The following is a 27736-nucleotide window of genomic DNA, read 5'->3' on the forward strand; positions in this document are numbered from 1 at the left end:
AGCTTGGTGCTCCGCTGACCTGCCTTCCTGCCCCGTCTGGCCGTCTCCAGTACGCATTATAAACACCAATATTCACCCTGTTTGCTTAAACTTATCAGCCTGGCATATCAGCTATGGATATTAAGTTAAAATTAAGAATCTTTGACTCATCGTGAAGCAAAATTTATATTCCCTTTAGGACGGAGGAAGTAAGGCACGTTGCTCCAATGTTATATCTTCAATTTTATGATTTTCTCTTGTAGTTCAAGACATAATAATGTTCCGCTATGATCTTTAGGGTCATTGTATTCATACGGTCGGCGGAAAGCTTTGGTCCTCAAACAAAATGGGAGCGAATCGTTTAATCATTGTCGTCGCGTTTTCAACACTGCTTTTGTCAATTTCACACCAATTATCTTCATGTGCCGTTTGCGTTCAGTTTCCATCCGTATCCACTCCTCGAGGCCTTCTCTTCCCCACCACCGTAAATGCAAAATGCCCAAATGGCACCGGCCGCGGTTGTCCCTGGGCCCGTGTGCGTGCTACCGGGCACCGCCTACGGCTACGGCTACGGCTACGGGGAAAGCAAATGTGGCAAGTACGGAGTAAGCACCGCCCACGGAGGCACAAAAGAACGCCGACCGAGGAAGTAAGCACCTGCCACCTGCGTGTGCTGCCCATCCGGTCCAGGTGCATGCGCATTTCCCTCCTCCCCACATCACAATCACCACCCTCCTCTATAACCGCGCCTCCCCCACTCTCTTTCCTTTCCCCGCAGCAAGCCCAGCGGCACGGCGCACGTTCGAGTCATCTTCTTCCTGCCCAATACGGCGAGCGGCGGCGCCCCGACCAGGTTGACCCCGCCTCGGCACCGGCCAGCGGGTCGTACAGCGCGCCGATCCAGTTCCTCCGGTGAGTTCTACTGCTTGTTTCTTTAGAGCTTCGGTTCTCAGCCTCGTGTTATATCGGGCTGCTCGGAAGTGGATTTGGGATTTGAGTTAGTGAGCTTTTGGTTTGTTCTGGTCGGCGCAGATGGGAGATGGCGGGAGCTGTGTTGCGATTCACTTCTCTCTTTATTGTTTCCGATTAGCCTACATAGAACCAGACAGAGCAGGGATACATCATCTGGCCATACGCCTCAAATTGAACTTGATACTAAATTGCCCGTAACACTGAGCGCGATTAGCACACCCAGCTCAATAGAAATCGATTTCCTGTACTGTTCAGTGTTCACTCCCAGCAACGCCTCTGCATTGCTTTACCTTTTTTTTTAAGGGAAAATTGGTTGCGTAGCATCCAAAGTCGCGAAATTCGTAAAATACCATCGAAAGTTTGGCGCTCCATAAAATACCACTGAAAGATTAAACCGTGAACTGAGAGTAGCATTCTGTTAAAATGAAGTCACGAGAGTGACGGAAGCCTCCGTCTTGCCCGTACGCGATGTTGTCGCGCATGCTCGCCGTGAATAGGAACGGCTCCTGCGGCACCCCGCCACCACGTGCAGCGCCCGCAGGTTGTGCTTGCGCACGTCCTTGCCAGATAGGACTATAGGAGCACGCGCCAGGACGTGGGCTCGTAGAACCGCTGCACCAGCGCTAGCAGGTTCCACCAGAAGTATGCGTCCTTGCCGAGTTGAAGAAGCACACGTTCAACAGCAGGTTCCGACGGTCAGAAGCGGCGCATCGTCTTCGCCACCGCCGGACCATGGCCCTGTCGGTAACTTGGACGAGACCGACGAGGCGCCGAGGATGACGTAGCTGCTGAGGGTGGAGCTGAAGTCGGCCTTCCACTTTAGGAGCACGCCATCGTCAGTGCCAGCTCGATGTGGAGGCACCGTAGCTGAGCGGAGCACCTCGGAGCGCGAGTGGTGGACTGGTGGGAGACGTCCGCGACGGGCGCGGGCAGTGGCTCAGAGTGCGAAGAGACGCCCGCCGCGGCGGGGGACAGGATCTAGCTGAGCGCGTGGCGATGCCACTGACTAGGACACGTGTTATGTGCACGAACGCGCCGCGCACGCAGCTAGCGCCTGGTGCAGCGAGGAGCCCGATACAGCGGAAGCGGAGGAGAGCGGCGGGTCGTCGGGATTGAAAGGATCAAGATGCCTAAGAGGAGGAAGGAATTGGGCTAATTCTACATTTCTTTGCAATAATTAAGTCCTACGATTAGCCCAATTAACCCCTTGTGCCTAGAAAGTGTTTCTGTTGATCTACCGTATAAAAATTTAGCAACCTATGTTCCAATCCTACTTTAGTATGACAATTCTATGAATGTAAATGATAAGAATTGAATTGCTCAAAGTAAATGCTCAAAGTAAAGAGAGAAGGAGGAACGCGGCGATGCTTTGCCGAGGTATCGAAGAGTCGCCACTCTCCACTAGTCCTCGTTGGAGCACCCGCGCAAGGGTGTAGCTCCCCCTTAATCTGCACAAGGATCAAGTGCTCTCTACGGGTTGATTCTTCGACACTCCGTCACGATGAATCACCCACTACCGCTCATAACTTGAGTTGAACCATCTACAAGCTTCGCCGGATGATTACCAAGCTCTCAATCACCACCAAGCCGTCTAGGTGATGACGATCACCAAGAGTAACAAGCACGAACTCTCACTTGACCACGACAAGCCTAATGAGAAGGGTGGATGCACACTTTGCTACTCTTGATCTCACCAATAAGGGCTCTATTTAGGATTCTCATATCTCAATCACCTCACTAGGACCTTGTTCTTCTTAGCACTCTCGAAGGTGTTTCTCAGCTGTTGGAATGAACAAAAGTACCCCTCACACGAATAGAGAAAGTATTTATAACTTTGGTTGAAAAACGAACCGTTATGTGCCTCTGTGGGGTGATCGGACGCTCCAGTCATGTTGATCGGACGCTCTGGTCAGTTCTCCCCGATCAACAGTGTTTAAGTTGTGACCGGAAGCGTTCGGTCACGATTTTTCCTCTCTGGAACCTTACTGGAGTCGATCGGACGCTGACACCCAGCGTCCGGTCACTCACATCTCAGCGTCCGGTCGCGTCCAGACGATATCACCTTGATCAAATAAACTGACCGGACTCTGCGCCAGCGTCCGATCACTCCGAAACCAGCGTTTGGTCAGCATTTGACCCTCCATTCACTTCCAACTCTCGATCATACATGAATGAAGTTTGCTCCAATGGATCTAAAGGCTTTTTAGGAGCTACCTAGTGCTAGATTTAGCAAGTCTGCACCACACCTAACTCATTAGACTCACCTAGGTTAAGCTACCCGTCCATACCCTCTTAATAATATGGCTAAAGGAAAAATAAAGTCCTAAACTACTCTAAGTGTCTCCTCAATACCAAACAACACTTAGAACTAGTCCATTCTTAACATTATCATTCATCCTTTAAAAACCGAAACGATTTTCATTGTAGAGGCATGACCACCATGATAGCCCAATCGATCTTTATTACCGTGATCTAACTTAATTGCCTCTGCAAAATACACGTTAGGCACAGTAATCTCGTATTGTCATTAATCATCAAAACCCAACTAGGGGCCTAGATGCTTTCAATCTTCCTCTTTTTGGTGATTGATGACAATACCACCTCGAATATGTGAAAGAGATGAGGTTTTTTAACATGCTTGGTTCATATAAGCTTTTAATAATAAAAATAAAAGTGTTGGGGCAAGCTTATATGACCCAAGCCAACATGATGTACTCAAGATATGAAATAAGCAAGAGTACAAGTGATAAAGCTCGTTTGCATCGGAGTTAAAATGCGAAAGCAAAACAAATGAGCATAACACAAGTGATATGACATATAAATAATTCAAAGTAGAGAGCACACATATCACATATCACATAAATATCACGATCACATTATCACACTTGAGTAGTTCAATGCATAATAGTAGACATGAATGCAAAATGTATCACACATAAAACTCCAAATGTAATAGATAAGCTATAAGCTAATAGATAGACTCCCCCTAAATGTATCGCTCCCTCTAAGACTAACATACTCGATCTCTCTCCCTCTTTGGCGTCAAACACCAAAACCTAAGGGTCGGTCGGCAGGGCTACAGCAGATGAGTCAGGCACTGAGGTGCGAGGAGCGAGCTGGAACCGTGTGCCATCATCATCTGATCCTGAGCTCTGAGCAGTCTGACCCTCTATAGCTGGAAGCGATGCTGAAGCGGTTTAGGTCAGATCAGGGATAGGTGTGGCCTGAGACTCTGCAGGTATGACTGTAGCAGGCGGCTCTGATGATGCAACTGAAGAAGGGAGCGTCTCTGTAGTTCCGGTAATAGGTGCAACTGTGGAAGGACCTGAGACATGTAGCTCTGGCGGAGTCGGCTCCCCTATCAACTCACTAAATGAAGCACCAAGGCTCCTGGAAACTGGGGTGAGCACTGATGAACTCTGAGGCGGAGTAAAGCTCATATGAAGAGGAGTGAACTGCGGGGCTGGCACTGGCGAAGCAAACCACTGGGACACCTGCTCTGTAGGTGAAGAAAACTATGGCGCTGGCGGTCCCTGACTCTAAAGCCCACTAGGCTGTACAACTGGAGTCATAGAAATGGTGGCAGGCTAACCAAGCTAGGGTGAAGGATGTGGCGGTGGAGCCCCAATGGCTGTTACAATATGCTGCATAAACCCAAGTAGTTGTTGCTGCATGAGAAGCTACTGCTGCTGTATACCCTGCTGCTGCTGCTGCTGGATCGTCTGCTGCTGTCGCTGGAACTCATCCTACCGAGTCTAAAACTGTGCAAATATAGCAGCGGTCTCCTGAGCCTAGTGAGCCTTATCCTATCTCATCCGCTCAAGTATGGCAAGTAGAGCGGGGTCTGTCTGCGGTGCAGGTGGAGCTGAACTAGAGCTACCGGCCTCATGGTCATGTCATCGTGGAGGCATCTGAGGGACATCGTGGTAGTCATCATCTGAGCTGTCACTGGGGTCACTCTCGACCATCCTCTCCTGCTGAGCATCTAACTGGTCCTCCTCTATAGCTGCTATGCCCCTGATGGTCTCATCCTACTAGGCTGCAGTCTCTGGCACCTCTAAACGACGACGTGGCTGGCTGGGTGTCCTCACTGCACTATGGCGGATCATCTGAGTTATGTTGTATGCAGGGAACTCTATAGTAGCACTACTATACTCTGCCAGCATCTTAGGTGGCCTCACAGTAACTGCTCTGTGGATCAAGAATATAATCTAGTGAGCATATGACAGCTGCCTGTGACCCCTAAACCCCTCTACAATAGTATCCTCCATCTCTGATAGAAGGAGATCTCAAATGTCAAACACAGTCTGCTACATCAGAGAGTTCAGAAACTATAGTTGTATGCGTGTCAAGCCCTTGTGATACCCCATCCTCGGAAGTAGGGTCCTCCTCATAATAGCATCAAGCACTCTAGCAGTAGGAGTGAGATCACTGGATGTCCTGCTCGATCCCTCGCCGAAAGGCTCTGTAAAGCAATGACAGACTAGATCTGTAGGGGGCACTATACCACCATGAGGGCGTCTGGGAGATGCTGTCTGTCCATAGCAAACCTTATGAAGCCGGACTAGCTGCTCCTGAAGCCTGAGAATCTCTCTGACCCTTGAGCTCATCAGCTAGTAATCTGTCTCTGAAAGCAAAGTGAAAGAATCTGTGCTGCAGGTTAATCCAGAGTGTAGCATAGAACTGACGGACCCAAGATGGAACATATAAGCATGTCCGTCCAAGTAAATCTGTCAGCCCTGGCAGGTAAGCTAGGTAAGGGCGAATATGCTCTCCAGCTGCTGCTACAATGGACTCAATGTTACACACCCTCTGAGATCTGAATACTGCTCCACTGTTAAGATATGTATTATAAAAATCTTCCTGCAGTGGTGTGTAGAAACCCTCTGAAGCTCGGTCATCTCTCCTCGACGGGAACCACTGCTCAAAGTCCACAAATCTGAGCTGTTGCACCTGCTTGGTCGTGGCGGCACTCAAATCCAAGTGAGTCACTGGAGGCGTACCTTGTGGTCTAGGTGGTGGACGAGAACCCCTCCGCTGTCTCTAACCTCGGTGTGACTGGAGCACAGGTACGACCAGAGCAGCGAAGCTGTGGCTGACGTGCCTGCTTTGTCTTCTTGGCCTGCTCTCCCTCCTGAGTCTGCTCTGCTGACTGTGGCTGCTTCTGTGACTCCCCCTGAGGCTAACTCTCATCAATAGCCACATGCCGTCCTTCAACCATGACAGTCCCAGCTGGACCACCATGACGACGCTCAACCTGCTCAAGTGCAGCTCTCGTAGATGGAGAAAGCTGATCTGCAATAACAACACCACTCCGAGTACCTCTTCTCTCTGCGCGCTCTACGGCCTCTGTAACTACGGCTGCTCTCGCTGTATCTGCATCAGGTTACTTACGCTTCTTCGTTGCTAGCTTCTTCGTCGCCTTGCCTTTTGCATCTGTAGGCTGTCAAGGCGGGGGCCTTGGATCCTCATCACCGGGACCTCCTCCGACATTCTTGACACGAGCCATCTGATGGAGCTGAAAAGAACAACTGCCGCAGACAAAGATCAACTGTCAACTGTCACTTCCAAGGCTTGGCCTCGATCCGTACTCGCAAGCTTGGCCCCGAGTTGACTGACAACTACCAATAAGACCTTAGAAACACCGACTCGCTGCACGTTAGAATAGATCGGATTTATAAATAATTACAACATATCTAGAGATACGAAACCCTAAGAAGCAAGCAATAGATATAAAATCAGAAACGAGGGCTTCCTACCTGACGAACCGGTGAACCGAAGAACAAGGAACGGATCACGGAGAACTACCGAGTCAGCTAGGGTTAGGGTTGGCACTGCGCGGTGAATGTGGCACTGTTGGGTGGAGCAATGCAGCAGGGGAGGCGCTGGCGTGAGGTGATGGCGCAGGGAGGTGGCACGACGGCTCTGATGTGCTGCGGGCGGTGCTAGGGCACGACACGGACGAGCTGCGGCGGTGCGGATGTGGTGCCGTGCGGGGCGTGTGGCGACGCGCGGGCTTAGGAAGGCACGACGCGGCGGTGCTGGCTTGGCTGTGCGGCGGCGGCGTACGGGCGCTGGAGCATGGCGACGTCGGCGAGATGCGCGGCTAGGGTACGGGCTCGGCGATGTCGGCGCGACAGTTGGGGCTTTTGGTCAACAGGTGACTCGAATATATGGTGGCCTCAACCGTGATAGAAACGGAAACGAGATAAGAGTTGGAATCCCGCACGATTTCTACTGACCAGACGCTCCGATGGCAATGACCGGACGCTGCCACATAGTGTCCGGTCGATTCCAGAGAGATCCAAAACCCCTGGAATTGCGACCGAACGCGTTCGATCACCATTGGCCAGACGCAGCCAGAGTCCGGTCCAACCTGTCTTCTTCGTCTTTGATCGACTGGACACAGGAACGCCTTCTGACTGGACGCTGAACAGCAGAGTCCGGTCACTCCTTCACTGCAAGGTTCACCCCCTGTGAACTGATCGAACGCTGGACTTCGGAGTACGGTGCAGCGTCCGGTCACTCTTTTTTCAGCAAATCTTCAGAGTCCTTCGTGCTGCCTGTTCCCAATCAAGTCCCAACTTCAATAAGATCCAAATAAACATCAATTGTGACTGATGTGAGTAATCTCTTTCAAACCCTCAAACTTTTTAAAATATTTTACCTTACACTATAGTTCTTTTTAAGAAAATAGGCAATAAGAGAGCAATTGAAGATAAACGACAAAGCAATATTCATGCATATGCAATGCAATACTTGAAAGTAAATCTAGTTGCTTGTCAAGTTTGATCCAATGTTAAGCTTCTTCACACGTTTTACGGCGGTTATCTTAACCATATTAGACAAGCTCTAAGTGCATTACCATAAAGTAAACATGTTGTATATTACAATGCAATACAAGGGACAACACAAGCTCAATTTTTAGTGAAGTTACTAAATTAAGAACATTGAGCTCATTCCGCAATCGATAAAAAGTCACCTCATCTAGCGGTTTAGTGAAGATATCCGCCAATTGATCCTCGGTCCTTACACCTTCTAATGAAATATCATTTTTTGCAACATGATCTCTAAGAAAGTGATGGCGGATATCTATGTGCTTGGTGCGAGAGTGTTGAACCGGATTATTTACAAGTTTTACCGCACTTTTATTGTCGCACAAAAGAGGTACTTTTTCTATAACTACTCCATAGTCTAGCAAAGTTTATTTCATATAAAGTATTTGTGCACAACAAGCACCTGCGGCAATGTATTCCGCTTCGGCGGTGTATAAAGCCACACTATTTTGTTTCTAAGAGGACCAAGACACAAGTGATCTACCAAGCAAATGGCACCCTCTGGATGTGCTTTTTCTATCCACTTTGCAACCGGCATAATCTGAATCGGAATAGCCAACTAATTTAAATATAGCTCCTTTGGAATATCAAAGGCCAATGCTTGATGTGTGCTTAAGATACTTAAGGATTCTTTTAACAACAATCAAATGAGTTTCTTAGGATTAGCTTGAAATATAGCACACATACACACACTAAATATGATGTCGAGCTTAGATGCGGTTAAATATAATAAGCTACCAATCATAGAGCGGTAGAGAGTTTGATCAACTATGTTACCTTCCTTATCTAGGTCGAGATGTCCATTAGTTGACATTGGTGTCTTGATTGGCTTACATTCATCCATTTTGAATCTCTTCAGAAGATCATTTGTATCTTTCTCTTCAGAGATAAAAATCTCTTCTCTCATTTGCTTGACTTGAAAACAAAGAAAGAATGTAAGCTCTTTAATCATTGACATCTCGAACTCCTTCGACATCAATTCACTAAAGTCTTTGCAAGAATCTTCATTTGATGATCCAAAGATAATATCATCAACATACACTTGGCAAATAAAGATATGTCCATCAAACTTCTTGGTGAATAGTGTGGTGTTGACCTTCCTAATGGTAAAGCCCTTCTTAATGAGGAAATTCCAAAGACGCTCATACCAAGCTCTTGGGGCTTGATTAAGCTCATATAGCGCCTTTGACAACCTATAAACTTGATTAAGATATATAGGGTCTTCAAACCCGGAAGGTTGATCAACATAGACTAGTTCATTAATAAAGCCATTTAAAATATACTTTTCACATCCATTTGATATAATTTCATTTTATGATGTGATGCATATGCAAGGAGGATATGGATTGGTTTCTAGTCTTGCAACCGGTGCAAAGGTCTCTCCAAAATCTAAACCTTCAACTTGAGAGAACCTCTTTACAACTAGTATTGCCTTGTTTCTCACAATAACGCCCATCTTACTTGTTGCGAAACATCCACTTTATTCCAATGACTCTTGCACCTTTTGATCGCTCTTTAAGAGTACAAACTTCATTGCGGGTGAAGTTGTTCAACTCTTCATTCATGGCATTGATCTAATCTAGATCTTTAAGAGATTCTTCTACCTTGGTAGGCTCAAAACAAGAGACAAAAGAGTGATGTTCAATTAATGAAGCAAGTTTTTGAGAATGAGTCATTACTCCCTTTGATGGACTCTCTATGATGAGATCTTGTGAATGAGCTTAAAGTAGAGGTGAATTTCTTCTATCAACCATTTGAGGGAGAGGTTGTGGAGCATCAACATCTTGTGCTTGTACCACCATTTGCTCATAGGAGACATGAGTGCCTTTATTTTCTACTCTCTCATCTTTTTTATCATCTTATGGCACATTTGATGAAGAAGGTAGATTGATCACTTGTACATCATCTTTATCATTTTGAGGCTTGATGTCTCTAACCAGAATGTTCTTCATAGTCTCTCTCAATGGTTCATCACCTACATCATCAAGATTCTCTGCTCTTTGGGAGCCATTAGATTCATCAAATTTCACATCATATGTTTCTTCAACCAAGCCGATGGTAAGATTAAATACTCTATATACTTTGGACTTTGATGAGTAACCAACAAGAAATCCAATATCACAACGTCTTTAAAACTTCCTTATGTGTTGCCCCTTCTTTTAGATGTAGCATTTGTAACCAAACACCCAAAAGAAAGAGACGCCCGGCTTTTTCCTATTGATCAACTCATAAGGTGTCTTGCCAAGAAATTTTTGAAGGAATAGGCGGTTGGATGCATAGCATACGGTGTTGATAGCTTCCACCCATAGAGCTTCGGGGGTGCTGTACTCATCAAGCATTGTTTTTGCAAGAGTGATTAATGTCCGGTTCTTTCTCTCAACTACACCATTTTGTTGAGGAGTATATGTTGCGGAGACCTCATGCTTGATCCCAATTTCATCACAATAGGCTTCTATGTTTGTGTTGTTAAATTCTTTACCGTTGTCACTTCTAATTTTCTTGAGCTTTACTTCAAACTTATTTTGTGCTCTCTTGACAAACTTCTTGAAGCAAGATGCAACTTCGGATGTCATAAAGGAAGAATACCCATGTGTATCTTGAATAGTCTTAAAAAATAACAAGAAAATAAAGTTTTTCTCCCAAACTCTTGTATGTTGTTGGTCCAAATAAGTCCTTGTGAAGGAGTTCTAACACTCTTGTGGTTGACATACAAGCTTGTGTTGGATAAGTATTTGCAACTTGCTTGCCGGCTTGACATGCACTACAAAGCTTGTCCTTCTCAAACTTCACATCCTTCAACCCTCTCACCAAATCATTCCTCATTAGCTTCTTGAGTGAGCTCATCCCAATTTGGACATGTCTTGTATGCCATAGCCACCCAAGTATTGTTTTGGTGAATAGACAAGTCTTCAAATTAGCATCTTCGGAGGTGAAGTCCACTAGATATAGGTTGTTGTATCTAAATCCTTTGAATATCACTTGATCATCCTTTCTAGATACAACAACTTTTTTCTCGGTAAATAAGCATTGGAAGTCAAGATCACACAATTGTCCAACGGATAGCAAGTTGAATTCAATGAAGCAACATATAGCACATTTGAGATAGAATGATCATTTGATATTGCCACTTTACCTAATCTATTAACTTTGCCCTTTGAATTATCTCCAAATGTTATTCTTTCTTGTTCATCTACTTCTTCATCTAGTGAGGTGAACATACGAGGATCACCAGTCATATGTTGTGTGCAACCACTATTAATAACTCAATGACTTCCATCGGTCTTATAGTTCACCTATACATAAGAGATCAAGCTTTAGGAACCTAAACTTGTTGAGGGCCCTTCACCTTCTTAATAAGTGACTTTGCTACCCAAATTTTCTTAGGTCTATTCTTCTTGGGAGGTCCTAAGAACATGATTTTCATCTTTCCGTCAGAATCCTTTCTAAGCATGTAATGAGCATTGAAAGTAAAAGGTCTAGCATGCTTAGACAAGGGTTATGGTGGTAGAGTTTGGCATTCATGGGCAAAGTGACCTTCTTGTCCACACTCAAAACACTTATTTGGCTTTGACTTTTGTTTTTGTTGAGCTCGAGCCTTCTTCTCTTTCTTTGTCATGTACCCAATGCCACTTCTATCCATCTTTATGACGGTGTTCATTAGTAGCTCACTTTGAAGATGCTTGTCTCTTGTGAACTTGCTCAATCTAATCTTGAGATGCTCTTTCTCCAACTTGAGCTTCTTGTTCTCTTCCTTGAGAGCATTATTATTTTTCTCTTCCTTGAGTTTGTTGTTCTCTTCTTTATGCTTCTCATTCTCAAGAATCAAATCACTATCATGATCAAGAGTTTTTAGGACAATAGTGTTGTGGCTTTTGATCTTTTCAAGATCTTTCTTGAGCTTTTCATTGTCATTCTTGAGCTTGACAAACTTATCATAATCTTCGGTCTCAACCACTTGCTTGTCTTTGTTACTAGAACTTTGCTCAATGCTCTCAAGGATCAAATCATCACATGATGTTGCTATATCAATCTTAACAACATCGTTAATAGCATCATATGGCTCATTGGATAAATATTCTTGAGCAATGACAAGATTATCATGATTAATCTTAAGAGTAGTATATTCTTCTTTTAGCATGTTGTGGCTAGTGATGAGCTCATTGTGGATCCTCTCAAGTTTATCATATTTATATTTTTAAGCTCTTTCTTATAAGATTTGAGCTTCTTGAGTTTGGATGATATAGCATCATTTGCTTCTCTAAGCTCAACATTAGTCTTTTTGGCTATATCACATTTAGTTAAAAGAGAATCATTCTTAGCTTTTAATTTTTCATTCTTAGCTCTACTCTTTCTAATGATCTTAGTGTATTGATTTAGCAATTTAACAAGATCATCATAAGAAGGTGATTCATATTCATCATCATCACTATCGCTATCATCATTGGTAGCATGTTCATCACCACTACTATCATCATTTGATATCTTACGATCACCCTTGGTCATAAGGCTGCGATCACCCTTGGCCATAAGGCATAGGTGTGTAGAGGATAATGGCGGTGAAGATGATGAAGAGTCAATAACAATGGCGGCCACCTTCTCGTTGTCACTATCATCATCGGATGAGCCACTAGATGAATCAATGTCCGTGAGTCAATCACCGACGATGTATGCCTTTCCACTTTTTTTTCTTGTCGAAATCCTTCTTCTTGTCATCTCTCTTCTTGTATGGTTTGTTTTTTTTTCTTCTCATCTTCTTCATTACTTGAGTTATCTTTCTTGCCTTTGTACTTATTCTTAAAACTTATCTTCCTTGGGCTTGGTGTATTGGTGTGCTAGATGATCAAGTTCTTTATAATTGTAGCAATCTATCTCGGAGATTGGCTTCCTTCTACAGCTAGTGAAGAACATCTTCTTCTTGCCATCAAACTTAATGCCACTCTTGTTGAGCTTCTTTAGCATCTTGGCGGTTCTTCTCACCATGAGAGCAAGACTTGCATCATCAATTTCATCATCACTTGAGCTCTCATACTCAAGCCTTGCTTTGCCCTTCTCTTGGCTAGCTTTGAATACTAAGTCTTTTTCTTTCTTCTTAGTAGAGGATGAGCCATCTTGAGGTGTGATGTGCATGTACATCTCATAAGCATTAACCTTTCCCAAGATTTATGTTGGTGTAGCGGTGGAAAGATCACCTTGATGAAGCACGGTCATAAGATGCCCATATTTATCAATGGGGAGGACACTCAAGATTTTTCTTACAACATCGGATGGTTGCATTTGAGTGAGTACAAACCCATTGACTTCCTCTACAAGAACATTCAAACATGAGTACATCTCATTAGCACGTTTGAAAGCTCTAGTTTGGTTTTGGTTAATTAATGAAACCCTAAGTGTTAACCTAGTTTATTAAGTGATCATGAGATAGGTAGCACTACTCCAAGTGATGAAGCAATGACGAAGATCATGACAATGGTGATAGCATGGTTATGATCAAAGGCTTGAACTTGGAAAAAAAGAAAGAGAAAAACAAAAGGCTCAAGGTAAATGTATAAAATGTAGGAGCCATTTTGTTTTAGTGATCAAGACACTTAATGAGTGTGATCACATTTAGGATAGGTAGTCATACAATTAAGAGGAGTGAAACTCGTATCGAATTACGATTTATTAAAGTGTCACTAGATGTTCTAATTCATTGCACATGCATTTAGGATCTATTGGAGTGCTAACACCCTTGAAAATATTTGTGAAAATATGCTAACACATGTGCACAAGGTGATACACTTGGTGGTTGGTACATTTGAGCAAGGATGAAGGAGATAGAGATGATAGAGGGTCAGTCTTGCTGTTTTACAACTGACCGGACGCTGGTCTCAGAGAGACCGGTGCGTCTGGTCAGGCGTAGCAGTGATACCCTGGCATCGATCATGTGACCGGACGCTGGGCCTCTGACTGACCGGACGCTGGAAGGTAGTGTCTGGTCAGAGCTGACGTAGCTGCATGGAAATCAGGGTGACTGACCGGACGCTGGTTGTGTCTGGTCAAGTACCACCGGATGTGTCCGATCAAGTTTTTCCGTCTTTGGGAGCTTACTGAAAATGACTGGACGCTGGGCCTCTGACTGACCGGACACTAGAAGGATGCGTCCGGTCAAAGCTGACGTAGCTGCACTGAAGCAGGGTGACTGACCGGACGCTGGATGTGTCCGGTCAAGTGCCACCGGACGAGTCCAGTCGAAGAAAAGCGGTTTTGGAACCTTACTGTAAACGACCGGACGCTAGGGGTTCAGCGTCCGGTCACTGTTGGCAGAGCGTCCAGTCATGTCATAACCGTTGAGATCAGACGACTCCTGTTGAACGTAGGATGACACGTGGCCGCCATCGGGCGACCAGACTCTGAGCCCTGCGTCCGATCAGTAGAACCGGAGCATCCGGTCACCCCGATCAGTACCCAGTGAAGGGGTACAACGCTCTATTTCGTGGGGGCTTTTATTTAAGCCCAATGGCCGGCTCAAGCTCACTCTCACTCATCTCCTTGTGAGCTTAGTCAAAGCACTCCCACTCATCTCCATCATTGATCCACCATCTTTGCAAGATTGGGAGAAAATCTAAGTGCATTGCTTGAGTGATTGCATCTAGAGGCACTTCGTATTCGTGTTGCGCTGCGGATTTCGCTTGTTACTCTTGGTGGTTGCCACCAGCTAGATGGCTTGGTGCAGCGGTGGAGGATTGGCACGAGTTGGTGATTGTTCGTGGCCATCTCCGGTGATTGTGAAGGGAGTCGTACCTTCCCCGATGGAGTGCCGAAAGGTAACTCTAGTAAATTGCTCGTGTCATTGAGTTACCTCACTTGTGGGTAGATTCTTACGGTGTCCAATCATGTGGACAAGGTTTGTGAAACACCTCTTAGCCGCCGAACCACCAAGTGTTGGTCGACACAACGGAGACGTAGCGTGTTGGCATGCACGTGAACCTCGGGAGAAAATCGGTTCTCTTGTCATTTGTATTCTTCCGGTGATTGGCATAATCTTCATCTTGTGATTGGTTCACTCCTCTACACGGTGGTATAATCAACCTACTCACTTATTTATATTCTTGCAAACTAGTTGTGGCAAGCTTTTTAGTGTAATTAGAATTGAGAGCTTATTTTGCTATTTAAGTTTGCTTCGTGGAGCTCTTTAGAGTAGAAAGATTGAGAGCTCTTAGTGAGTAGTATCATAACAAATTGTGTGTCTGGCTATCATTGCAATTAGAATTGTTGGATAGGTGGCTTGCAACTCTTGTAGAGCTAGAGCACGTTTGCATTTCGCTATTTGTCATACTAATCAAATTGCTCTAGTTGATTTGTAGATTTTCAAATAGGCTATTCACCCCTCTTCTAGCCATATTAGGACCTTTCAACGTTCCTTAGGAAGCATCTCAAAAGAGTTAAGCTTTGTCATGACAAGATGATAGCGTTCCTCACGCTCACTCTTTGTTCCCTCATGAAGCGCACAAACGTCCGACCATAGTGTTTAGGCGTCCTTATCGTTCCTCACCCGGTTAAACTCATCTTTGCAAAGACCTCTAAAGATGGTGTTTCGAGCCTTTACATTTTATTTCTTGTAATTCACCTCATCGCCTTGTATGTGTGTAGCATCCCGAGGGTTTGGAAAGCCTTGTGATGTGGTTCTAAGTATTCCAACGTCTAAAGCTTCTAAATACGCCTCCATGCGGATTTTTCAATAAGGAAAATCATCCCCCTCAAAGATTGTTAGTCGCTGAATTCTTACTCTTGGTAGTAGTAGAATTCTTACTCTCATCGAGAGAGGATGACACTAGGAGTTTGGGCAATTTTCTGGTTTATTTCTCATATAAATGCCATGCCAACCTGAGGGATTGGGGATACATATTTATAGGTTGCTAGCTATCCAAGCATATGCCAAGCATATGCAAAGATGCTAGATGCTAATATGCTGTCCTAAAACAGATGCTGTCCTACATGCTAAGATGATGTCCTAGATGCTAAGTTGCTGTCCTAGCCAGTCAAGTATACTGTCCTTGATGGGCAGCAAGACCACCATGCAGCCACAAGGACCATATGTTGCAGCCCCACAAAGACCAACCAACACAGAGACTTATCCTATCATTCCCCCCCTAAGTCTTGTGCGTCGTCTTGTGGAAAAGTTGAACCATCACGGTCCTGGAGCAGAGCTCAAGGAACTTGATCCTCCCAAGAGGCTTGATAAGTAGGTCCGTAAGCTGGTCCTTGGTGTTGATGTAGCTTGCATTGATGCTCCCTTCCTCCAAACAGCCTCGGATGAAGTGGTACCTTACCCGGATGTGCTTACTCTGTTCATGAAAAACGGGGTTCTTTGCCAGGGCCAGAGAGGACTTGCTGTCCATCCTGAGCTCCACCACTCTAGTGTCTCTGTCGAGAAGATCACCAAGCAGTCGAGCGAGCCAGAGCGCCTGAGTCGAAGCGGTGGAGGCCACTACGTACTCGGCCTCGCAGCTGGACAGGGCCACCACCTGCTGCTTGACCGACTGCCAGCTAACGAGGCACTTGTCGAGGAGGAAGAGGATCCCGCTCGTGCTCTTGCTGGGGTCGACGTGGTCGCTGTCGCTGTACCCGACGAAGTGTGCCGCCCCAGGGCACCTAGGGTAGTAGAGGCCATGGTCGAGTCCCCGAAGCGTAGCGGATGATCCTCTTCACAGCCTGCTGGTGCTCCATCGTTGGTCGCTGCATGAACCGACTAACGTAGCCGACGGAGGCTTCCCACAAGACGTCGGTACTGTGTAGCGTCCACCTCCTCCGTCGTGGTGTCGTGGCTCAGCTTCAGCCTCTTCTCCATCGGAGTGAGAGCTGGGTTGCAGTCGGTGAGCCCGGCTAGCTCAACGACGCGCTTGGCGTAGGCGGTCTATCGAAGCGTGATCCCGGAGTCATCCTGGTGCACCTCGATTCCTAGGTAGAAGTAGAGAAGCCCCAGGTCACTAATTTGGAAGGTGGCCTTCATCTCTTCCTTGAATGCCGCCACCTCCACATCCTTGGTGCCGGTGATCACCAAGTCGTCGACGTAGACACCCACCAGCAGAGCATTTCCTCCACTGCCTCGTTGGTAGATGGCCACCTCGTGTAGGCTTTGCTCGAAGTCTATCCCCTTTAGCGTGGAATCCAACTTGCCATTCCACACCCTCGGTGCCTACCGCAAGCCATAGAGGGCGTTGCGTAGGCGGAGCACCTTGCCCTTCTTGCCGGGGATCGCAAATCCCAGCGGCTGATGCACGTAGACCTCCTTCAAGTCGCCGTTAAGGAACGCCGACTTGAAGTCCATGTGATGAACACGCCAGCCCTTCTGGGCAGCTAGCGCAAGGAGTCGTACGAACTCCATCTGTGCCATGGGAGCAAAGGCGTCGTCGAAGTCGACCCCCTCCTACTGCACGAAACCTCGTGCCACCAAGCAAGGCTTGTGCTTGACGATGGCGCCGGCTTCATCCCTCTTCAGCTTGTACACCCACTTAAGGGTGATCGCGCTGTGGCCCCGAGGAAGGTTAGCAAGCTCCCAGGTGCGGTTCTTCTCAATCACATCCATCTCCAAATGCATCGCGGCGTGCCATGCCGCGTGTCTCTCGGCCTCAGCAAACGACCGAGGCTCGCCATCGTCACACGCAAGGTGCAACTATGCCTCCAGATCGTGAGGCACCAGTCCCGGCACCGGCTGGTCGCCAAGAAGGTTCTCCATCATACGGTACCGCAACGGCTCGCCGTCGTGGTACGCATCGATGCGCTGCTCGTCGTGAGAGAGCGGAGTAGCGAGCTCAACCGGGTTGTGCTCGACACGAGCTGGTGTTGGAGTAGACATGCTTGGAGAGGTGCTTGTCGGTGCTAGAATGCGTGGCGGTGCCAGCTGTGGTGGAGCCGGCGAAGAACTCATCGTAGCCGAGGTCCTGGCTGGAGAACGTGGTGCTGTCGCAGTAGCAGGCACCGGGGTCGGTGGAGGCTTAAGGACTGGGGTAGACGCGCTCGTCGAAGAAGAGCTGCCTACTCCCCCAGCTCCCTGAAAGGTCCTAATATGGCTAGAGGGGGTGAATAGCCTATTTAAAAATCTACAAATCAACTAGAGCAATTTAATTAGTATGATAAATAGCGAAATGCAAACTTGCTCTAGCTCTACAAAGGTTGCAAGCCACCTATCCAATAATTCTAGTTACAATGATTACTAGGCACACAACTTGCAAAGTTACTACTCACTAAGAGCTCTAAAACTTGCTACTCTAAAGGGCTCCACTAGGTGAACTCAAAATAACAAAGCAAGCTCTCAAATCTAATTACATTAAAAAGCTTGCTACAACTAATTTGGAAGAATGTAAATGAGTGAGTAGGATGATTATACCGCCGTGTAGAGGAATGAACCAATCACAAGATGAAGATTATGCCAATCACTAGGAGAATACAAATGACACGAGACAACCAATTTTCTCCCAAGGTTCATGTGCTTGCCAACACGCTACGTCCTCGTTGTGTCGATCAACACTTGGTGTTTCGGCGGCTAAGAGGTGTTTCACAAACCTCGTCTACACTATTGGACACCGCAAGAACCTCCCCACAAGTGAGGTAACTCAATGACACGAGCAATTTACTAGAGTTACCTTTCGGCACTCCGCCGGGAAAGGTACAACTCCCCTCACAATCACCGGAGATGGCCACGAACAATCACCAATTCATGCCAATCCTCCACCGCTGCACCAAGCCATCTAGGTGGTGGCAACCACCAAGAGTAACAAGCGATATCCGCAGCGCAACACGAATACGAAGTGCCTCTAGATGCAATCACTCAAGCAATGCACTTGGATTCTCTCCTAATCTTACAAAGATAATGAATCAATGATGGAGATGAGTGGGAGTGCTTTGGCTAAGCTCACAAGGAGATGAGTGAGAGTGAGCTTGAGCCGGCCATGGGGCTTAAATAGAAGCCCCTATGAAATAGAACCGTTGTACCCCTTCACTAGGTACTGATTGGGGTGACCGAACGCTCTGGTTCTACTGACCGGACGCAGGGCTCAGAGTCCAGTCGTCCGATGGCAGCCACGTGTCATCCTGCGTTCAACAGGAGTCGTCTGATCTCAACGGTTATGACATGACCGGACGCTCTGCCAACCGTGACCGGACGCTCTGCCAACAGCGTCCGGTCGCTGACAGTAAGGTTCCGAAACCGGTTTTCTTCGACCGGACTCGTCCGGTGGCACTTGACCGGACACATCCAGCGTTCGGTCAGTCACCCTGCTTTAGTGCAGCTATGTCAGCTTTGACCGGACGCATCCTTCCAGTGTTCGGTCAGTCAGAGGCCCAGCGTCCGGTCACATGACCGACGCTAGGTATCACTGCCACGCCTGACCGGACGCGCCGGTCCCCCTGAGACCAGCATCTGGTCAGTTGTAAAACAGCAAGACTGACCCTCTATTCTTTCTATTTCTTTCACCCTTGCTCAAATGTGTCAACCACCAAGTGTATCACCTTCTACACATGTGTTAGCATATTTTCACAAATACTTACAAGGGTGTTAGCACTCCACTAGATCCTAAATGCATATGCAATGAATTAGAGCACCTAGTGGCACTTTGATAACCGCATTTCGATACGAGTTTTATTCCTCTTAATAGTACGGCTATCTATCCTAAATGTGATCACACTCATTAAGTGTCTTGATTACTAAAACAAAATGGCTCCTACATTTTATACCTTTGCCTTGAGCCTTTTGTTTTTGTTTTTCTTCTTTTCCAAGTTTAAGCCTTTTATCATAACCATGCCATCATCATTGTCATGATCTTCGTCATTGCTTCATCACTTGGAGTAGTGCTACCTATCTTATGATCACTTTGATAAACTAGGTTAGCACTTACGGTTTCATCAATTATCCAAAACCAAACTAGAGCTTTCACTCCCTCGAAGTGAATGTACTCGATAGTGAAGTCGTCGTACGTCGGAGCCGAGCCGTCGTCCACCGCCTTGTCCCACGACCATCCTCGCCCTTCGTTGAACACAACGTCGCACGCCGTGCGCATACGCTATGTCTTTGGGTCGAGGATGCGGTAGGCCTTCGAGCCCTCCGCGTAGCCATTGAACACTCCCGGAGTGCTCCTGTCATCGAGCTTGCTGATGTGGCCAAACTCCTTGGTGAACGCGACGCAGCCGAAGACCCACAAGTGGGAGACCGCCGACTTGCGCCCATGCCAAGCCTCGTACGGTGTTCTGCCGTCGAGCGCCTTGGGAGGCGAGCGGTTGAGGATGTAGACGGCCGACACCACCGCCTCTCCCTAGAAGACTGCCGGCATCCCCCTCTGCTTGAGAAGGGCCCGAGCCATCCCCACAACCGTCTGGTTGCGTCGCTCGACGACGCCGTTCTGCTGTGGGCTGTACGACGTGGAGAAGTGGCGCTGAATGCCCTTATCAGCGCAGTACGACCCGAATTCAGCCGTTGTCGGTGCGCAACGCGCGTAGCTTGCAGCCGCACTCCGCCTCCGCAGCAGCCTACACGCGCCTGATGGTGTCCGCAGCCTCTCTCTTGCTGCCGAGGACCATCACCCACATGTAGCAGGAAAGGTTGACGACGAGCAGCAGGAAGTAGCGTCGTCCTCCCGGCGTGGCCGGTGTCACCAGGCCACACAAGTCCCCGTGCACAAGCTCGAGCCTCTCGTTGGCTCGAAAGCTCGCCTGCTGGGGAAAGAGGAGTCGCCTCTGCTTCGTCAACACGCAGACGTCGCAGAGCTGCTCCACATGATCGAGGCATGATAGGCCTCACACCATCTCCATGGCACTGAGCCGCTTCAGGGCCTCAAAGTGAAGATGCCCGAAGCGCTCGTGCCACTGCCACGCCTCGTCGTCCCGACGGGCAGCGAGACAGAGGGGTCGTGCCACCTGCACTTTAAGGACGTAGAGTCGATTTGCGCTTCTGGTTACCTTGGCAAGAAGGCGACGACGGCGATCCCAAATCCTCATGACTCCATCCTCAACCACCATGCGTGAACCGTTCTCATCCAGCTGTCCCAAGCTGATGATAGAGTTTCTCAACGTGGGGATGTAATAGACTCCGGTGAGCAGCCTGTGCTCACCAGACACAACGGTGAAGGTGACGGAGCCGACGCCCTTGATCTCCACGCTGGAGGCATCCCCAAACTTGACGAAGCCTCGGACGCTGGAGTCAAGCTCGGTGAAGAACTCTCGTCAACCGGTCATGTGATGGGTGGCACCGGTGTCTAGGCACCACCCGTCAGTCTTGTCGTTGCCGGAGCCGTCGCCGAGGGGGGTGTGTGCTTTTGGCTCGTCAAGGTGGAGGAGAGCCGCTGGAGGTAGCTCGATGCTTGCATGTGCCATGAACAGAGTCGGCTCCTCTTCCTCCGCCTGTGCGACATGGGCCTGGCCGTGTCGTGGCTGTCAACAGTCCTTGGCCCAATGGCCAAGCTAGCCGCAGTTGCGGCAGGTGTCGTCTCGTGCCAGCTTGTGCTTACCAACGGCGCCGCCCTAGGCGCCTCCGCGGGCATCACCCTCGACACGTCCTCGCGCCCCGGCCTAGGCGTCTCTGCACGCCTTGCGCGCCTTGCCACGCTTGCGGCCGCCTATCGCGGAAGAAGGCTCCCCCTTCTTCCGGTTAACTTGGCAGGCAACCCACTGCTTCCGAGTGAGAAGGAGCTTCCCGCCAGTGGTGATGGGCCCCGAGAGAGACTATGGCTCATTGCTGTCGATGACCTTGAGGCGACCTATCGCCTCCTCGATCGACATCGTGGAGAGATCCAGCAGAGATTCGATCGAGCGAGCCATCTGCTTGTACTTCTCGGGGACGCAGCGGAAGAGCTTTTCGACAGTTCTCTCCTCGTTGTAGGTGTCATCGCCGAACTGCACCATCTTCTGCAACAGAGTGTTGAGATGGAGAGCAAAGTCATCAACATCCTCACCTGGCTTGAAGGCCAGGTTCTCCCGCTCCTTGCGAAGTGCCTGCAGTGTGGACTTGCGGGCGCGGTCGCTGCCGATGCGTGCCGCAGCAATGGCGTCCCAAGCCTCCTTGTCAGTCCGCTTGTTGGTAACCGAGAACTGCATCTCGGACGGGACTGCAGCGATGAGGGCATTCAGCGTCCGTCGATCCTGGTCGTAGTCGACGTCGCCATACCAGACTGCCTCCCACATGTGCCGCACCTAGAGCTTTACCCTCATCACCGTAGCCCACTCGATGTAGTCGGTCTTAGTGAGGGTAGGCCACCCACCACCGGGGCCAACATCCCTGACAACAGCCTGGAGCCCGTGGTAACCACGGTACCGATCCGGGGGGAGAGAGCCACGCTGCCTGTGAAGGCCGCACTCTCCATCGACCCGTCCACCACCGTTGCCGTGCGCGCCTCCTCCAAGAGCGCCACTGCCGTGTGCGCCTCCTCCAGGAGCGCCATCGGTGCGTCCGCGCCTGTCTGGGCTGCCGCCGCGCTCGTGGGCGTGCGCGGCTGCCCACCGCGCTACCCGTGCTCGCGCTGCCTCCCTCCCCAGCAGCTCGAGATCCGTGTCGGCGCTATCGTCAACAGAAATGGAGCTGCTGATGCTGCCGCGCATAACCTCGACCTCTGCTGCCGCCGCACGCGCTACATCCGCCGTCGCCGCCGCTTCCGCCTTCGCTCTGGCTGCTGCACGCCCTTGTCGCCGCCGCAACGGTCTCTGCCGCCGCTCGCTCGCGTTCCTCTACCGCGGCAAGTTCGGCCTCCGGCCGACGCCGCATGCTCGAGGCAACCGAGCGCTAAGACTGTCCTGCGGACATGACGTGCTACCGGGAGGCTGTTGCGTGGGGAGAGGGCTGCTTCAGACTCTGCGCAGAGGGAGAGGAGTGAGGAGGAGCGGCCGGAGCTGCTGCTGCTCCCAGCTAGGGCTGTTGCGAGGCTGGGAAGGGAGATGGGCAGGAGATGCTCAGGCTATAGGATAGTACGGCTCTGATACCACTTGTTAGTCGCTGAATTTTTACTCTTGGTAGTAGCAGAATTCTTACTCTCATCGAGAGAGGATGACACTAGGAGTTGGGGCAATTTTCTGGTTTATTTCTCACACAAATGCCATGCCAACCTGAGAGGTTGGGGATACATATTTATAGGCTGCTAACCAGCCAAGCATATGCCAAGATGCTAATATGCTGTCCTAAAACAGATGCTGTCCTAGATGCTAAGATGCTGTCCTAGCCAGTCAAGGATGCTATCCTTGATGGGCAGCAAGACCACCATGCAGCCACAAGGACCATATGCTGCAGCCCCACAAAGACCAGCCAACACAGAGACTTATCCCATCAAAGATAGGAGGAGATCCATCCCCGTGAGACATCTTTCACTAGGTGGTTAAGCCTAAATACGTGAGCACGAGGCTCCGATACCAATTGAAAGGATCAAGATACCCAAAAGGGAGGTGAATTGGGCTAATTCTAAATTTCTTTACAACAATTAAGTCCTACGGTTAGCTCAATTAACCCCTTATGCCTAGAAAGTGTTTCTATTGTCTACCGCACAAAAGTTTAGCAACCTATGTTCCAATCCTACTCTAACATGGCAATTGTATGAATGTAAATGACAAGAATTGAATTGCTCAAAGTAAATGCTCAAAGTAAAGAGAGAAAAAGTAACGTAGCGATGTTTTGCCGAGGTATCAGAGAGTCGTCACTCCCCACTAGTCCTCGTTGGAGCACCCGCGCAAGGGTATAGCTCCCCCTTGATCCACACAAAGATCAAATGCTCTCTACAGGTTGATTCTTCGACACTCCGTCGCGGTGAATCATCCACAACCGCTCACAACTTGAGATGGGTCATCCACAAGCTCCGCCGGATGATCACCAAGCTCCCAATCACCACCAAGCCGTCTAGGTGATGGCGGTCACCAAGAGTAACAAGCACGAACTCTCACTTGACCACGACAAGCCTAATGAGAAGGGTGGATGCACATTTTGCTACTCTTGATCTCACTAATAAGGGCTCTCTTTGGGATTCTCATATCTCAATCACCTCACTAGGACCTTGCTCTTCTTGGCACTTTCGAATGTGTTTCTCAGCTGTTGGAATGAGTAAAAGTACCCCTTCACACGAATGGAGGAAGTATTTATAAGTTTGGTTGAAAAACGAACCGTTATGTACCTCTGCGGGGTGATCGGACGCTCCGGTCATGTTGACCGAACGCTCCGGTCAGTTCTCCCCGATCTCCAGTGTTTAAGTTGTGACCGGACGCGTCCGGTCACGATTTTTCCTCTCTGGAACCTTACTGGAGTCGATCGGACACTGGCACCCAGCGTCCGGTCACTCACCTCTCAGCGTCCGGTCGCGTCCAGACGATATCACCTTGATCAAATGAACTGACCGGACTTTGCGCCAGCGTCCAATCACTCCAGAACCAGCCTTCGGTCAGCATTTCACCCTCCATTCATTTCCAACTCTCGATCATACATGAATGAAGTTTGCTCCAATGGATCTAAGGGCTTTTTAGGAGCTACCTAGTGTTAGATTTAGCAAGTGTGCACCACACCTAACTCACTAGACTCACCTATGTCAAGGTACCCGTCCATATCCCCCTTAATAGTATGGCCAAAGGAAAAACAAAGCCCTAAACTACTCTAAGTGTCTCCTCAACACCAAACGACACTTAGAACTAGTCCATCATAAACCTTGTCTTCTTTTTTTTTTAAACCGAAACGATTTCCATCGTAGGGGCATGACCACCATGATAGCCCAATCGATCTCCATTACCGTGACCTAACTTAATTGCCTCTGTAAAACACACGTTAGTCACAGTAATCACATATTGTCATTAATCACCGAAACCCAACTAGGGGCCTAGATGCTTTCAGGGATGACGCAGTCAACGCGGACAAAGACGGAGTCGATGAGCAGCACGAGCGCGTGGAAGCGGCGAGAGACAAGGGCGCAGCTACCGAGCGCCTTGATGTCGCTGATGCGGTTGAGGACGTCCCGCTGTAGGGGCCCTCCTCCTCCATCCCACGCAGGTTACAAGCACACAGATTGGGATCGGGGAGAGGCGTCGGCGCGGGGCAGGACCGGGCGGCGCGAGAGCCGGGACGGCAAGGACGTGCACAAGAACGGGCGCTGCGGCACGTGGTGCCGCAGAAGCTGTTCCTGTTCACGGCGAGCATGCACGAGAACTACCCGTAAGGGCATGACGGCGTGACGGAGGCTACTTTCAGTTCCGTCACTTCTGTCGCTTTATTTTAACGGAATGCTATTTTCAGTTCACGGCTCAATATTTTGGTGGTATTTTACAAGGACACAAACTTTCGATGGTATTTTACGGAGATCGTGATCTTTCGATGCTACACAACCAATTTTCCCTTTTTTTAACGGATCTCGGCATTCCATTTCACCATTTCGTTGAAATGCGGGAAGACGCGCTGGTGTACACTAGGTTTGGATTGGGCCATTGGGGCGGGGAGAAGCAGCAGCTCCTGGATGTGCAAATGTGTGTATGTTTCAAACATAGGAATATGTTCAGTTGCCATTCCTTACCAATTCGTAACTATCTTCTGAACCTATTGTATTCAAGAGATCCCTTGATATGTTAGACAAAAAAAACTACATTAACAAATGTCCAAATTATGTAAATCTTTTACCAATATATGGTGCTGACAAGAACGTAATGATAGCTTTCCAATTTGTGCATGGGTGCCTCCTTGGATATAGCAAAATTAACGCCTGGTCCAACTGTGCCCAAAATACAAATGGGGGACATGCTATTTTTTTGGGTGGCTTGTGTTGGGAGAAGTGAGCAGGAACTATACTTGAGAACAAATTGTATTAGTGGTAAATATATTCATATGGTTCAGGACCCATTGCTTGTACTTTTATGTCCACATTCGATGTATTACATAGTGATATTGCCATATGAAATTGTAAAGGTAGTGTACTAAACTAGGGGCACCTTTTTAATTCTTCACCAGTTGTTTTAATCATGAAGTTTGAGAACCTAACCCGATAGCTCCTTCTTTTCAGTAAAGGTTGATAAACTGTGAGATAGAAGCTAGACGCTGTTTTAGTTTCTTCAAGTACAAAGAACATTAATATCACCTAAAGTGCTTTCCTCAATGGAGCTTGAAGCTGATTTTGCTGATGAAGATGTCAGTTCAAATAATGGATTACAGGATCTGTGGTCACTTGATGAGATAGATCCAAAGGGAGCAAGGTTCCCGTGCTGCATTGTCTGGACTCCTCTTCCTGTAGTTTCATGGCTTGCTCCTTACATAGGGCATGTTGGAATCTGTCAGGAGGATGGGGCTATCTTGGATTTTGCTGGTTCAAATTTGGTGAGCGTGGATAATTTTGCTTATGGTTCAGTTGCCAGACACCTCCAGCTTGACAGAAAGAAGGTTAGGATGATTCAAAATAATTCCATTTTCTGGACTATGCAATTCAACATAGATGCTCATCTTGTACTTTATTTTATCTAAATCATCACTAAGATGTCAACAGGTTTAGGGTCTATGGAACTAAAAATAAATCTGGATTTTACTTTCCAAGTGTAGAAAGCCTAATAATCCTATAATCCTGAGTAGCATGCTTGCCTGCCAACATATCACAATCATAGTATTTTGTTTTATCTGGTAGTTCCAGCTTCCATTGTCATCAATTTCTGAATTTATTTCTGGGCTGCATGAAATCAACGAACCTTTGTTATTATTTAATTTCCATACATGATCAGTAAACAGTTGTTATTTTCCAATATTATCCCTTATTTTAGTATCTTTTCAGCAGTAAAGTATTTCATAACTGGTACTTGTAAAAAGTTGAGCCCAGAAATGTGATGTTTCATTTAATATATGATCTAGAAATTGGTCCTGTGATTGTTCTAGCTAATAGCTAGCTATCACAGGAAAAGCAGGACCAGAACAGAGCCAAACAGATTGGTTCACCAATATTGGGAAGTCTTGATCAAATTTTGTCTTTTGTTTTCTTAGTAGCCTGTATTCCATATATTTTTGTTCTTGGGAACTTGTAGGTTTCATATTTCAGTAGAGGTGTTCCTGTTTTAATATATATGACACTTTAAAGTTTAATTCTGAAGTTTCATAATCTTGTTTGGTTTGTTTTTTTTTTTTAACCTGTTGTCACTGGGCAGACCTTTTCCTGTAGTTCTTTTCAACTTGTTGATTTCCTCTTGAATAACTCTTTTTTCCTTTCGTGTCCAGTGCTGCCTTCCTATTAATCTTGCAGCACATGTATGCAAGCAGTCCTACAATCATTCAGAAGTTGGAGCAGCGATATCATGGGATGATGCTATGCAATCGGGCATGAGACGCTTCCAGCACAAGTACTACAATCTGTTCACCTGCAATTGCCACTCCTTCGTGGCAAACTGCCTGAACCGACTTGCCTACAATGGCTCTGTGGAGTGGAATGTTTTGAATGTGGCTGCCCTTGTTTGGTTTCATGGCCAATGGGTGGACAAAATGTCTTTCGTTCGGTCTTTCTTACCTTTCCTAACTGTGACATGCATCGGTATTTTTATGGCTGGCTGGTCTTTCCTAGTAGGGATGGCAGCATTCTCTGTTCTTTTGATTGGGTGGTTTGTTTTTACAGTATACTGCGTTAAGGGTTTGATATGTTGACCGGAAAAGAATTACTGAAAGCACTCATTAATGCATTGCAGTCTACAAATTATGGATGTAATCGCCGTGCTAGATTCAATTAAATAACTGATGTCCTCAGCCTCAGTGATTCAGAAACCTGTGTAAGTTTTTCTATTTATTTTGACTTATAGAGGCGGTCTCGAGATAAATTGGCCCTGTTCGTTTCGCTGAAAGTTAGCTTATGCTGATTTGTTGTGAGAGGAAAACACTGTTCGTTCGCTAAAACTGCTAAAGTAGTTCAAGCGAACAAGGCCAATTTAGTTCATGACATGCTAGAGGCGGCCTTGATTGGCCTCACAATCTTGTTTCTGCAATTGCTTGACCTCGCGTTGTA

At 47.6% G+C, this 27736-nt stretch overlaps 1 protein-coding gene across 1 annotated transcript; it reads left to right on the forward strand.

Annotated features, from left to right (window-relative positions):
• Positions 1–530: 530 nt before the first annotated feature.
• LOC136458851 (protein REVERSION-TO-ETHYLENE SENSITIVITY1-like) lies at positions 531–27736 on the forward strand. The gene is made up of 3 exons (XM_066458766.1): positions 531–891; positions 25769–26142; positions 26962–27736. Exons 2-3 carry the CDS (start codon positions 25861–25863, stop codon positions 27379–27381), a joined length of 702 nt encoding a protein of 233 aa, XP_066314863.1. The 5' UTR covers positions 531–891; positions 25769–25860; the 3' UTR covers positions 27382–27736.

The sequence above is a fragment of the Miscanthus floridulus genome, chromosome 6 (assembly GCF_019320115.1).
Source record: "Miscanthus floridulus cultivar M001 chromosome 6, ASM1932011v1, whole genome shotgun sequence".
Lineage (NCBI taxonomy): Eukaryota > Viridiplantae > Streptophyta > Magnoliopsida > Poales > Poaceae > Miscanthus > Miscanthus floridulus.